The sequence below is a fragment of the Anser anser genome (genome assembly GCF_964211835.1).
Source record: "Anser anser genome assembly, chromosome: Z".
Taxonomy (NCBI): Eukaryota; Metazoa; Chordata; class Aves; order Anseriformes; family Anatidae; genus Anser; species Anser anser.
In genome coordinates, this window is record NC_139723.1 from 39,122,530 (window position 1) to 39,138,288 (window position 15,759).

At 36.0% G+C, this 15,759-nt stretch overlaps 1 protein-coding gene across 4 annotated transcripts in view; it reads right to left on the bottom strand.

Annotated features, from left to right (window-relative positions):
• The window catches only part of SYK (spleen associated tyrosine kinase), a 68,124-nt gene that overhangs the window by 2,623 nt on the left and 49,742 nt on the right, over nt 1-15,759 (bottom strand). For 3 of the 4 annotated variants that reach the window (XM_083817710.1, XM_083817711.1, XM_083817712.1), the window contains exons 5-13: nt 15,298-15,379; nt 14,206-14,252; nt 12,376-12,444; nt 5,517-5,610; nt 4,679-4,856; nt 3,161-3,370; nt 2,541-2,730; nt 1,081-1,221; nt 612-724 (exon numbers count right to left, since the gene is read on the bottom strand). In XM_083817710.1, coding sequence (XP_083673836.1) covers nt 612-724; nt 1,081-1,221; nt 2,541-2,730; nt 3,161-3,370; nt 4,679-4,856; nt 5,517-5,610; nt 12,376-12,444; nt 14,206-14,252; nt 15,298-15,379 — 1,124 coding nt within the window. The remainder of the gene's footprint in view (nt 1-611; nt 725-1,080; nt 1,222-2,540; nt 2,731-3,160; nt 3,371-4,678; nt 4,857-5,516; nt 5,611-12,375; nt 12,445-14,205; nt 14,253-15,297; nt 15,380-15,759) is intronic. The other variant, XM_083817713.1, reaches the window with a different exon arrangement.

The window sequence follows — 15,759 nt, forward strand, 5'->3', positions numbered from 1 at the left end:
TAATTCTAACTTTTGAAATGTTGCTGATCAGAAAAAAATGTTTCTTAAACATTAGGTACAACTTGGAAAGGTGTTTTGCCTTTCACTAGTAGGAAGTCAATGTGGTATCCAAACTGAAGATATTTAGAAACGAGAGAAGAAAAAGTCAAAACAATTAATAACTGAGCAATAGAGGAATGATTTGATAACATGATTGAAATTTTAGTAAAGTCTTGGAAACCAAAATGAAACCAAATACAACCCAGAATGAAACAGGAATGTTTCCTTCCTTAATTTCAAACTTTCTTTTTGAAATACATCAGACTGACATTCTGGTGGAATAATTGTTTCTGTTGACACTTTTTTTTTATTATTATTTATTTATTTATAAAGGTTCCAGCAAAAAATAGATCACCTGTGTAAAATCAGATTCTTGTGGTACATTCAATAACTCAACTCACATAATTTTCATTTGAAAGTGTAACTGACTCCTTCCTTTGCATGTTGTTTGTAAGCTAAATACCAGCTGAAATGATATGCTTTGAAATACTCTTATATTATACTTTCTGGATGTCAACTATGCAGACTAAATTATACTGCTATTAAAAGAGAGATCATCGCATCACACTCACTTGTATGTCCAACACAATTTCATTAAGTTATAGACTTCTGTTGGACAAGCTTCAGGACGTTCCATTCGTTCTCCTCTTTCAATCATCTGTGCGACTTCACCACCTTTCATTCCCTGGAATAGAATCATAGAATCATAGAATCATTAAGGTTGAAAAAGACCTCCTAGATCATCTGGTCCAATCATCACCCTACTACCAATGTCACCCACCAAACCATGTCCCTAAGCACAACATCCAACCTTTCCTTGAACATCCCCAGGGACAATGACTCCACCACTTCCCTGGGCAACCCATTCCATTGCCTGACTGCTCTTTCTGAGAATAAATTTCTCCTAATTTCCAACCTGAAGATGGGGTACTAAGACCTTCTTCAACCTGTAACTACTCTTCCAGGTATAAAAAGAAAGGTGTTGGTTAAAATTTGCTCTGAATTTTTACAGTAAAAGAACTGCCAGATAGAACTACTCACCTTATATGGTTTTTGCCCATAAGAGAAAGCTTCCCACATTAAAACCCCAAAGCTCCAGACATCACTTTTGCTAGAAAACTTGTAGAAATTCATACATTCTGGAGCATACCACTTAACTGGCCATTTTCCATGACTTTGTGCCTAAAATAAGCAATAACAGAAAAGAAAAAAGCAGTCTAGAGACAGTAGTACGTAGTAAACAACACTGTAATTCCTATAAGTCAGTTTAACTTAGATTTGCATGCGTTTGTACCAAGTATTTCTGATGTGGCTGGCATTAGAGAAAATATGCAGCAGCTTCTTCAAAACTGTTACAAAATTGTTCTTAATCTTCCAGACTCAAATAATGCACTGAAATGAATGCTATGGTAAAGCCAAGCTTAGCTAAAGGACCTGGAGTTATGTTTTCAGCGGCATTCAATTTTAAGCTCTTTCAAAGATTTTTCAAGTCTATTTTTTGCAGGAGGTAAGAGATATCTACTTAGCTACACTGAGTCTTCTTTTTAGCTGAAGTCAATATTTTGTTTCAAAGCAGCTGCAAGCTGCAATTTGCTTAAATTATGCCATAACACTGTTACAACAATGCAAGTGTCAAACCATACCAGCACAATGCTAGATCTGGTAATATAATCCCTCTGTATTTTGCGAAGTTGTAAAAGGAATGGGCCTTTGATACCAGATTTCAAACCTCTGACAAGCTAGGCTAGTGGCAGTGATTTAAGATGTCACTGCCTTTTCTGGCAGCAGTTACTGTTCCCATAGGAAGGTCATCAGAAGGCAGTATGTGCTTGCTCCTTCTCTGCAGTGTTTCATAGTCTGACTTACTGATGAAAGGAAACAGGCAAAAATAAATAATTTTAACTTTAAGAGCAATATACCAGAAAAGAATATGTAGACATGTAGAACATTCATCTCCCAAGGATGTTTTTACCTCATTAAATGTGGTAGTTATTTCAGTCTCTTTAGCTGTACAAAGATGCAAATAATTTAAAACTAATCTGAAGAAACATTTCTTATATCCAATGATTGCTTACCAACTATACTCCTTCAACAAAATCCCCCAATCCAATTCTGTTAGTTACACAGTGTGCTAGCCTATATTTTCCTTGGACATGGTGAAAACCATGTACTAAATTCGTACCTGCAACAAAGACTTTTTCCCCCTTTTATGGAAGGAAATATCTAATTTCTACAGAATATTTCTGCCCTCTAATGACAAATTTACTGACAGTAAATAAAAGAAGCAACTAAGTAAGGGATTATCTTTTCCCTCCCTCTCTCTTAATGTTGATCACTCATTTAAAAAATCCATGACCTACTAGCAGACTGTGAAACAATAAATGACACATAGCATTTCTTATTTTCAACTCTTAAAAACAACTGCACTTAATCTGAAAATAATCTCATTAAGGTATGTTAATACACAAATACACAGCTTTGGTATCTTATGTAAACCTTACCTTGTAATAATTTTCATCAGCGCTAAGAGCCTTAGAAAGTCCAAAGTCACTGATTTTGGCATAATGTTGGGTGACTAATAGCACGTTCCTTGCAGCCAGATCCCTATGCACAAAGTTATTCTCCTCCAGGTATTTCATCCCCATGGAAACCTGATGTACCAGCTCTGTTATATTCTTTTCCGTGACATGTCTGGAAATCATAATTGAATCTTTAAGAGTTCATTTTCATGATTTTTCAAGTTCAAATACAAATTCTGCCTATGAACTTCCTCACAGCATACTAGTAATGCGATCCATTTATGTTTAGCTAAGCTTTAACTAGAACAGGTAGCATAAGCATGTCCTGAACAAGACAATATGTGAACATATCAATAAATGAGCAATTGAAGAATGTCTGAAAATTCTTTAATTTATTCAGAATGCACTATTTTACCAGAAAGGTTTGACAGTTTGGAGACATCTGCAAGACAATTATGTCTAGGTGAAGAGTAACTACAATAACTAATTATTAGATAAACGGCATTTCAATGTAAAATGTCCCTGAATTTAAAGACAAAACAGACCTGTCTGTTTTCCCTCTTTTGGATAAATGCTATGAAAAGGAATCAAAGCTTACATACCTATTTTTTTGCAAAAATTTGTTCAGTGGCCCAAGTTCAGCCATTTCCATTACTAACATCCAGGCCTCAGCTTCACATATGCCTATCATTCGGACAATATATGGGTTATCCAGTTGCTGCATTACATTTGCTTCTCTCAGTAATTCATCCTTTATGGCTGGATCATTACTCTCATTCTTAAGAATTTTTACAGCCACTGGCTTGGCACCCCTACAAAGAAGAATCCAACTCTGGGATTAGTTGCTGAAAAATCTGTGTGCAAACGTACATTATCTTCAACTGATGCTCCTCTGCACACAGTACAAAATGTGACAAAAGACAGAATTGAACATTAAGACAGAAAAGAAACTGATTGTAATGGGAATAACTCTCTATCAAATGCTCAGAGGACAGCTAAGCAAAAGAAAGAGAATAGAAAGAAAACTAAAAGTAGTTATAAAAGGTCTAGACAACCTTTGAAATAAGTGTACCTAACACTATTATCTTGTCCATTCTGGCTGGTCTCAACTAATAAAAAGACCAGGAATAGTGGAAAGATTTACTAAAGAGCTCCCAGAAGAAAAACTATAATGGCCTTTCTCAGCACTGAGGTGTTTTGGGGGTGAGACTAGAATATGCAGCATTGGAAAGCCCCAAGGCAGTGCTCTGACCCACAGAGAAACTAAACCTGCTCCTGCAACCTACAGCTCATACAAGTGAAAAAGTCACTGATGAGATGGCAGAGCTCAAATACGAACAAATGCTGTGAAACAAGATTAGCAAATACACAAGCTAGCACCAGAGCCCTTCAAATCCCCTCAGACTGTACTGGAAAATGAAAAATCCTCCTTGGCTCTGAAAATCTCAGTTAAAGAAATGCCTCCAGTTCTGAGTGGTAAAAGTGTATACATAATGAGTCCATGCACTTAAACAACATACTGATAACATTTTATTATGAAAATGCACAAAGAGTCAGGTGCTCCCACTTCTGCCAGTTTAAACAGGGTCTGTTCCTACTAAAATTGCTTGATAAGGGAGGACACAACATTTTCTGTCTACTTGAAAATCAACCCTCCAGCTTCATGAAACAGGTATTTATCATAATTATTTTAGGTGAAAATCCATTTGCTCCAGGTAAACTGTGCATGACACTCTACACAATTTCTCATAGAGAGACTGCAGTTGTGAAAGACAAGAAGGAGTAGAATGACTGCCCATACATTGTGTGGTGAAAAGGCAGAGGACTTCTCACTCTATTTTATCCCAGAGAGGAGAGTAAATAGTAATAATGGGCATTTCCCCACTTTACAGACAAAAATAAGAACTAGGACGTGACTATGCTGCAGCCAAGAGATGTTTGCAAGCTGAAGAAAATGAGTGCACAGGCTTCCATGTACAAAGACAGAAACTGGTGAATTTTAGGCCAAATTACTTGGGTACAATCTGTCAACCCAAATGACAAGGTAAGATTACTTCTGCTCAGATAAGTGATAAAGATTTTAAGGATTAAACTTCATGAAAACAGAAATAAATACTTACTTTTTCATCTTATAGAACCCTTTCTTTACAGTACCAAAGTTGCCAGAGCCAAGTTCTCCTTCCTCCAGGGTTAACAATTTCCTGTCAAGAGTGACATTTTTTGGTTTCATTTCATCTGGATCAGCGTATGGACTTTCGTAGACCTCGGTGTCCATGGGTAAGGCCTCTCTCTGATCACCTGCAGTACAGTGAATAAACATATCAGAGATTATGTGAAACTGTTTTGCTGCCACAGTTTTATATTCACCACATTCATGTTCAGGATTATCGACTGCATCTTTGGGTTTGATTTATGAGTGCATTATAACAAAACGACATGCAGTCCAGCCACAGGTACTTTAGGACATCCCAAAATAGAGTGACATCTACCTGGTGACATGTTCTAGCTGTTGAATAACCACATAATGTTACTGCTAGGAGGTTCCTCGACAGGAGAAGGGTTAAAGATGTGCCTTTCTTCTTAGTGCTTCCCATTAGTGCTCAATTCTTCACTCGGAATGCAATATTTAATTACATTTTACAGAAAGCCTTGGCAACAGGTTGGCACTGTGGATTCAGTGGGGCACAATTCTTTCTATGAAGTGTAAGGATGCAGCTTTTAGAGTCAAAGAGATAATAATCCTCCACTTCAACATGCAAAAAAGGGATTACTGTTAAATCACTTCTATTACAGACACTGACGTCTGGCAGTCTCAGCTACCAGACTTGAGCTATGACAGTAGTAAAACAATACACAACATGGTGTGAAATATAAGCAAGAAAAAAGAAATGTGGGTAGAGGGAAGACCTCTCACATAAGGAAACAGATGTTATTCATAGCATAGATTACTCTGCTTACCTTTCTCTGCTCCTGTAAGACCTCTTGTCCTTTGTAGCACGTAAGGATTAAAAGCTGCTTGGTCATCAGATGGGGAGCCAATAGGTGGCTGAAGCTGTAGCACACAGATAGAATTATTAAGTTTAGCAATATATGTGTAAGTTAAAAGCATTTTTTTTCCAGAGGATTATGGCATAATGATTGCAAGAGACACATAGATAAGAATCAGAGAGTAAGAAAAGGATGAAACAAAGCTTATTCATTCTGGAGGCTATTGCTTGAGTATATATGCAGGCCAAATTACACATACACTGCTAAAGCATAAAAAGTTACTGCAAATATTTCAGAACATTTGATCTGAGAGAATTAACTGGAATGGGTCATGCACAAATCTTACCCTGCAGATATTAAGTTTTCATGCTGTCTTCAAATCTGCCATGTAACACTGCAAGTCCTAAGAATTTCCCTTTAATTTGTCCTTCCTCCCCCTCCAAGTTCTTTCTCACTATATCTAGGCCGTAGAGAAGTTCCTAGAACTAATGAAAACAAACAAAAACCCTACCCTGTTTTTCCTGTGGATGTTGTAGAGTGTTTCAGCTTGGATGAAACAAGGGGAAAAAAATAAATTATTTTAATAGGCTTGAATGAATGAACATCATGGACCAGATACTCTAGGCCAGCCTGTATGCTCTTTCTGGTCTGAGGAGGGAGAAAATTACCAAATTTCTACTACATTTGAACATCTGATTCAAATATTATTCCTCTGCCTTTGTTGTTTTTGTCAGAAGAATTTCATGGAGCACACAAACGAACCTGGAAGAAACACTGTGCGTTCTGTAGCTGCTTGGTTGAAGGATGAATCTCACACAATAATCTATAGGTTAGTGAAATTTATAACCTGCTTTTTTCTGTCTGTGATCAGGGAGATGTTACTTTTAAGAACAGAGAATTACAGAAATTATTTCTTCAAATCAGTAATGTTTCTTTCTCAATGTTAAATTTTTACTCGAGTGATGAATGACTTCACTATCCTAAGAGAGTGCTTCAAAACCAGAAATTCAGAGATCAGCAAGACTTTGTTCAGTTCTAGTAGGAAATAAAAATGCATGGTACTTGCAAAACACTGGATAAAGATATTTTGCAAATATTCAAGTATATAATTATTTTTAATAACTGAAGATTTCAGTGGTATAAGTTTCTACCTGAAACAGTTGTGGTTTGCAAGTAAGATGAAATAGGGAAATGTCTAGGAGTTAATTGGCATTTTATCACTTGGAAGCAGCTGTTTGACCCAGGATGTACAGATCATTAAATCATAATGAAGTAATCTGCCCAGGTGGATAAAGCAGAAGAGGTTTCTACACAAACTTTACAGCAAACCACAAGTAGGACACAAACGCTCAGCAAGATTCTCACCTAGCGGGATGACTGTGGTGGCATCACAGATAGTAAGGGTAACATTTCTGACTTGAGTCATTTAGTCTTGTGGAACAGTGTTGAAAGGCCATTTATTATCAGGGTAAGCCACAAGACTACTGACACAGTTTTGAGATAGGTCAGGGACAAAACTGACCAGCCAGCTTCAAGAATAAGGAGACGAATGGTATAGAACAAGATCCATTCTTTCTCCTCAGTCCTGATTTTGTTTTCCTAGCCAGGTAAACCTTGCCAGATCTGCATGCTAAGACCTGCATTTCCAAGGCCTAAATCACTTGATTTTACACACAGGACATATGCCTTGGTAAAAAATTCATTAACCAAAAAAAAAAAAAAAAAAAAAAAAAAAGGAACTAAAATTGGAATTCAATCCTAAGCCCCTCAAGCAATGAGCTGCCAGTTTTACTGTGAACACACTTAGGATAGTTATTCCCTACACTACCTCCAGATATATAAGGAAATACTTATGGTCAATCAACACTATTTTTTTTTTCCAAAGGAAAATCAAATCAGATGCAATTACAGTTACTGAGGACACAGTGGTTTTAGTTTGTGGATTTAATATATTCTCTATTGCTTCAGAACATGCCACGACTCCTTTTTTGTTTGTTTGTTTGTTTTTTAATCTTACTGATAATTACTATGACCCATTCCCTATTACCACTGAGAAGTGGCTCTAGCTCCACTGAATGGCTTTCTAGATGTGTTCTTGCTTCCGCAGTTAAGTGTACTTATAGGGAGATAATTTTACAGTCCAAAAGATAATTAGAAACAAGTAACTCACTGAGTGGATACAAAGCAATATAGGTTGACATTAATACCTGTAGTTAGATAGATATATGTACAAAGGAAGCTGTTGCAAATTATTACATTGCATGGCTTTTATGGAAGCCTCCAGTTAACACTTCTTGGCCAAGAAGTTCAAAACAAGAGAGTCAAAAAAGGAGAAAAATATGTTGACAAATTTGGAAAGGGGCTCAGATACTGAATCTTCAGTGGCAGCTTCCAAGATACTGGAAAAAATGTTCTGAAACACTTTGGAATGATCACAGTTTGGAATGATCACAGAACAATCAGTTTCAAAGAATACCTTTGCATACTTTATCCTTAAAATAATCTTTCTGACAGAAATGCAAAGTATTCAGTAAATGACATCTCCAAGATACCACATTGTTCTGGGACTTCTATGCTTTTTTAAAGCTTTAGTAGGACTTATCAATTGTTCTCTGTTCATTCTGGGGAGTACCCTGACAATAAACCTAAAGTGTGATGTATCTGAGCCTTGGAATGTCCCACATCATACCTCACACTTAAAACACTGAAACCTTTCTGTTGTCACAGTTATGTGAAGCACATCTGTAGCTCCAGGCTAATGAATGAAGCATGGTAGCCCTTTTTCCTTTCCACAAAAGGTCAAGATCTTGCTAGAGTTTGTGGTTGCTGTTACATGATGAGGAATATAAATTAAGCCCACATAGGGTACAATATCAGCAGATCTTTCTATTTTTCACATGAGTAAAAAGTTTGTGCACCACTTGTTGTCACTGTAGCTGAAGCTTCGGAGAAATGAGATACAAGCACTTTGAAAAAGGCCTTTAAAGTAATAAACTCAGGTTTTCAAATGGACGTGAACTTTGTGCTGAAATAAGTGATTCTTGTTTGATGTAGTAACATAACGCTGCAGGCAGAAATATAATGATGGTAATTCAGCTGCAATACCTTGTATAAATTTGGTAAGTGAGATTTATGTCATTATTGCTGAACAACGGGGCAGAAACACTTAGAAGTTCAGTAGGCTCAGACAGTACTAGACAGCTCCTCAAACTCAAACTTTAAAAACCTCAGAGGGCATATACTTTCATGTGATTAGTATTACCTAGGCACTAGAGAAGCAGTTAAATATCCCTGAATCTAGGTCTCAGTGTATGAACTGGCATACTTTCCACTGGACAAACAAACTGACATACACCATATTCATATGTCTCACAAGAAGCTCTTCACCAGTGCAGAAAAATTGGTAAAAATATACTTTTGACTATGACATAGCTGACTCCTTCTGTGAGAGGTAGACAGACATTTCCTTTCCTTTATAATTCAAGAACAAAACAAAAGAATCAGAAAGGACTGGGTCATCTTGTTCAGAAAGTGCATTAAAAACAAGTGCTTTACTCCTATTCTTGTGAATTAATCTCTGTAGATGACACAGTAACACCAAATTTAACAAACTTTTGAGTGGATTCTTTCTCAGAAAGCTTCTCATGTTTAAGATGAGTGATAATGTCTTACATATCATTAAGGCTAGCTTAGTTAACTAATACATACATATGTGTGGAATGATATTCCCCATTGCTGCAGTTCAATTAAATAGCTTAACAATATATATATATATATAAAATTAATATTTGTTTGAACTGTAATTTGATGCTTCACCTTTTCAGCTCATGCGAGTAACTTGGGAATATTATGTAGCACTCAAAACCTCAAACAGCAGCATTCTCTTCCTTAGTTCTGACAATTATGTATTTGTGACACGTAGCACCCTGCTTGCCTTTGAACAGGATATTCTAATAGAAAGGTTGGAATTTTTCTCTTGCAGTCAAGAGCCACGGTCTAGAAATGGTGCAGGAGGTATGTATCTTTGCATATATGGTGGCCTGGGTAATAGTACAACAAAAACTGCCTTTTATTTAACTGTTGTTCAAATTCAGAGTCCTTTCTGTCCTTGCTTTAAAAGCAGCAAGTTTAATTCTGCAGGTCTTTTCTGACAAAGGGAGCTTTGCCTTAATACAGCCCATGTATAGGCTAGAGGATTACTTCTTATATTCTTATCACAACCAGAGAATGGGCAAAATAACTATGAACTTGCTCTTACAGTTAAAAAAATAATATATGAAGACTCTGCTAGAGGAACCCATTAAAAATGGCACATATTATGCGATACCTTGTTGTATGAACTCTTGTAAACTGTGAGGCAAGATGTCATATCATGCTTTCCTACTAGAATGCTGCTGTGACCTTGACCATTTTTTAACATGAACAGATTTTATTTTATTTATTTTATTTTATTTTATTTTATTTTATTTTATTTTATTTTATTTTATTTTATTTTATTTTATTTTATTTTATTTTATTTTATTTTATTTTATTTTATTTTATTTATTATTTTATTTTATTTATTTTTCAGCTAGGATTTAATTTCAATTGGTTGAAATTTTCAGATACACAATCTAATCTAAATATGCTGTTCTTTCCCTTATTAGGGACTGACTTTACTGATGTAGCAGCCTTGTAATAATAGAGCCATATCCACAATAAGAGGAAAGTAGGAGGTAGAGAGTTTGATCTGAGTCAAAGGCAACTGTCTAGTAAAAGGAATAACACTTTCTGTGTATGATTAAGGCCTCAGTAGGATAACCCCTAAGCACGTATGATAGCCTCCAGTTGCTACACTGAGAATGAGATGCATTTACCATTTGCTTTAAAATATGAATGAAAAGGCTCCCATTTTTCTGTCTCATTTATATAGTAAAGACTGTTATTTGATAGTAAATATTGTATTTATGCAGGCAATCAGTACAGCAAGTATTATTTCTTTTCACGTTAGTAATTCTGATTTGCAATAAACCAAACATATATCTAGGACCATAAAGTCATCTTACTTTGCTAAACCAACTGCGAAGCAAAATGCTGCATGACAAAGACCATGGTAGCCAACTACTCAACGAACTTTGACTAAAACTAGGTTACCACTAGGTGGCACAAATTCATTTAAATAGTCTAAAATGACAATTTCATGAGTAAAACAGCTGAAAAAAAATTGATCAGAGTGCTAAAAATACATACAAATAACCAGTTCGTGAAATAATAATAATAATAATAATAATAATAATAATAATAATACCACCAACACATTTTGCAAGTCTGAAAAAATATAAGAGTGTAAATTTTATGCTTTACTGTCTGATGTAAGAGAAGTAGCTGTATGTAAGTAACCAGGTGTAAGGGTGTTAGGTGTGTTAGGTAAGCTGTCTGTGTTGGGGCTAACGGATGGCTAATCTTGGAAATGTTAAAAGCTGGACTGTTTGTTTGTTTGTTTATTTATTTTCTTTAGGGTCTGAATTTGTCAGTAAGATGAAATTTGTGCTTAAAGAAAAATTATGATCCAAACAGATTTCTGAATTATTTCCTTAAATGATTGGTTTTTCTCTCTATGCTGCAGTTAGTACTCTGTGTGCTTTCCCTGGGAAGCAGAATAAAGGCGTTTTATTGCAGAAAGCAACCTGACAGAAGCACAGGTTTTATCATGTGAACAGACAGCAGTGACCCAAGCCATGTCTAGAGGCTTCAGACCCCATACTCACTTTTCTGAACAAAGCCAAAATACCCCTCTTGTCTAATATGTGATAGTAAGGCAATTTTTTCCAGATAGCTTTAGAACATGCCCAGATATTATATATATAATTGTATAAAATGACAGAGAATAAAAATGAGGCAAGAGTCCTATAATAATTTTGAGGGTGTGCAGATGACAACAGCTACTGGCACCTTAATATAACAGTGAACTAAAGTTGTATAAAAAAAGAATAGTTGTTTTTATCAGGATTATCAAATATACTATATGTCAGCTTTTCTGAACAGCAGTGTATCTCTAGGGATTTTTGTGCCTGCTCATTTTTGTTCCAGAGCAACCAGTAATAAATAAATAAATAAATAAATAAAATGAGAGAATTGTGAGTAGAACAGGAACACACATATTATTCTCAGCATGCAAGCCCATAATTAATTACATGCTTCACAACTGCACCAATTACTGGACAGTATCATTTTCTGGCCATGCAGCATCACTTTCATTAGTACAGGACTGTGTTCCCTTTGACACCCTGACATCTACTTTCCCATTCTGCTTGGTCTTGTAAAATCTTACACTTGCCTAAACTTCAATGTATAACAGGATTTGTGCGCACAAGTTCTGTAGGAATACATTTTGTGATTGCTATTAACAAATTGTTCCCTAAATGTGCTCAGAAATAATCTAGTAAGCAAGCCAATTTTCTAATTAGGAATGGTATTTACTGCTAGAAATATCACTTTGTTCTGCTATAAGTGTTTTCTGAAGCATTTTATCATTTACATTTTATTTGCAGACATGTTGAGAACAGGACTAATATTTTGGGATGTGAGAAATTACTTGAAAATAGCCCCCCTCTCCCCTCCCCTCCCATTTTTTTTAAACTTCTTTAAAGCTATTGCTTTAGTTAAGGCTACAGTTATGCAGATGATTACTAAAAAAAGCAGAAAGCTAACAAAATCTTCACAATCAGATTGTTAGTATTCAAGACACACATTCAGTAACAGCAAGCCAACAGGAAAAAGGAAGAGTGAAATTAGTTAAGTGTAAGTCCTTTTAACTCAACCAAAAACCTAAGAAGACTGTATGAGGCACCTTTTTGCTGCCAGCCTTTGGAAAGGTGTACGATTTGAGTCTTGAGATAATTCCACCTCTTGCCCAACTCTAGAAACCACAATGTCAAAGAGGAACAGTAAATGTGTCAGGAAAATTGCTGAAGGTATTTTACAAAACAGATGTAGTACAAAAGAACATAACCCAACCTTTCTTGTGTGTGTGCCTGGTTAAGTACAAAAATAAAGCAACAAATATAGTGTATGAAATCTTAACACTAAATTTTCTTTAGACGATATTATTTTAAACCACCTTGGATCTGTACATGTATCTTAAAGCAGCGTTTAATTCATAGACTGCCCCTTCCCTGGTTGCTTTACACGATGTTTCTTCTGCCTCTGTTATTGAGCTTAAACCCCTCCCAGACATATTTAGCTATGTGAATCAGTTGTTAAGTTTAGTGTGTTGAAGGATGACTAATGTATAAAGCAAGGTTGGAAGCACCCTTTGGTCTTACAACAAACATTGTGGTTATTGAAGCAAAAAGCATAGAAATTGACATTAATTCCAACAAAAATGAACAGGCCTTAAATTTTTCAAGTGCACTTATGTTCTATATAAAGATAACTTTTAAAAATTCAACTATGTTTTAAAAAAGTAAATTCATTTAATTAAATGTGACTAGTAAGCATTTCTAGTGGTCACTGAGAGATCATACCTGCCTAATTAAAACTGCAGTACTTACTGAGCAAGCATTTTGCCTGTATCTCAGGTTGAAATAGTAATGTGATCCACATCCTTAGTCACTTCAAATTATTTTTTTTTCTATTTAGCTCAAAAAATAGTTTTTCTAATGATTGGATTGAAATGATATTTTTTTCCAAGCTTATCTTTATTTGATTTTACATAGAAAGGTATCCTTTATTGAAAAGCATCAAGTATAGCTATGCAGTCCCTATTCCTGATGGAAGAACAAACTTCCTCAGTCCTTGACCCTCTTCATAGCTGTATGAGAATTCAGTAACTGCATATTGAAAAGGCTTATTGAATCTGTTATTTTCTTTTACCTCATAAAATTCTCTTTCCAATTGTGAATAAAGGAAACCCAAGGCACTCCTTAGTTATTATTTTACAATAAATAAATTCTGTAAGGGTGTACGTGTTCTTTGCATGTGGTGAACATAGCACATGGCTACATATTATACTTTTACAACATGAGTAACTCCCAGCACTTCACCTAGCAGCCATTTCCACTGTCTTTATGGTAATAGTCCTTAACTCAAATGTTTGTATTAGATAGTCAAACAGATACTGATAGTAATTTTAAAACCTAATCAAGGACAGCAACATTGCCAGTTGGTAGTGAAAATTATTATTTTCACTGCACAAGGAGTCAAACCATTGTGCAAAGGCAGATGTTAACCACATACACCAGGTATGAAAACATTTGGCTTTACTCAATAAAGCGAACCTTCATTTTACTTCTGCCAGCAGTCTCAAAATGGGCAATTTAAACAGAGCAGTATCTCTCCTCCGAGTGATGATACAGTCACTAGACAACTTGACTGTTAATGTTCAATGAGGCATTTTGAACATAATGTTCAATGAGACATATATGAAAATACTGATTTCCATGTATATTATATATATATAAAACAAGTTCACAAAATTAAATGCTTAATAGCTCAGTACAAAAATCTGATGAAAACAATAAATATGACAAAAAATGTTAGCTTATTTGCTACCTAATTCTAAAACAATCCCCCCCAAAAAATGTACTGCAACAATATCCAAGTTGTATGATTCCTAGAGTATTATGTGTCTGTAAGGCTTCTTAAATGAACTTACTGCTACATCACTACCTACTCTTACCTTTGAAGGTGTTCCAGGAAGAGGACGAGTGTCAAAAACAACATTATCTGTAAAAGAATCAAATGTAGAAAGATACTGAACAAGGTTAGAAACGTACTACAATAATAATAATTACAGAAAATAAATACATAATTACATAGGGGGGCAAATTTCTAGCTTTTAGATCATATTGCAGCATTTCTCCTGGCCCATCTTCTTGGCTTTTTTCTCTAATGTGGGGCAGTCACACTCTACTACTTGCCGCTACAGAAAAAAAGGTACGTGCACTGCCTTAATGGGAGTGTAAAAAGTAAGGGCATATCTGTACACCATGGCCCTGGTTTCCAGTCAGAAAGACAGAAGAGGGGCCCTGAGAGAGACAAGACCACTTCTGGAACAGCAAGAGTCAGACAAGAATCAGGCAGGATCACCTTTGTCCTGGCAAGCAGTGAAAGAGATGACTAGGTCTCATCTGTGTAAACACAGATGACAAATGGGATTAAAAAAGAAAGAGGCCCAAGAGCACATTGGAGGTCAGGACACCCCTAACCCTCCCAGAAATTAATTCCTGCAGGCACTGTGAGTGGGTGGCAGTTTGAAGACCCCCATTTTCAGCATCAGGTGCAACCAAACGTTTGTACTGCCTGTCTCTCGTGCTCCCCAGCATGGGAAGTCCTCATCTACCAGCAGCTCACCTGTCTCTGCACCCAACCAAAATGCTTGTGCCAGAGCTGCTGGCATGCCAGCCTCCGCTTGAAGTAAAGGTCACTGGAGAAGGAGTGCCAGGACAGCCACGCTGTTAGCATGTATGGGCCAAGTACAACAGACTGCCATTTTGAGCAGTAAACTGCATTTTGGATCTGACGTTAATTTTAGAGCTGGGGGTGGTATCATCCCTTAAGGTACAGGATCTGACTCTATCCTGCATGACCTGGCAGATCGTAACTCATTTGAAAAGTTAGAAATTTAATATTTCATTTTTTTTAATCCAAATTTAAAATTGCATCTACAGAAATCTGCACCCACACACCCTCCAAATCAAAAAAATGCATGCATTTTTCGTCATCATTAACACAGCTATTTATCAATTTCAAAATAATAGGAATAACTCACCACTTTCTAAGCCAAGTCGTGGACAGGGAATGGTAAGAACCCTTAATAATCCATCTGGTTTGTATGAATAATGCTCAACTAACTAACAGAACGAGAGAAAAAAAAAAGAGAGAAGAGAGAGAAAAAAAAGGTAAGAGAGGTATTATTAAATAGATTGTCTGCTTATAATCACATGCATATGTACAATATTTGATATATGTTATAGCAAATGAACTGGGCATACAGCAGAATTTTACTGCTATTTTACTCTCTATCAGAGGTGTATGTTTCTGAAGCAACCTCCTGGCTGAATCTGGAACCTCACCCAAGAACTGGATTTGTGAGATATAACATGCCACACCTGACTCTGCTATGAACCAGCTTTGTAACTCTGAGCAAATCACTTCTTTTTACACGTCTGACTTCTATCTTTGTTGGTTTTGTTTTGGTTTGTTTTGGTTTGGTTTGGTTGTTTGTTTTTGA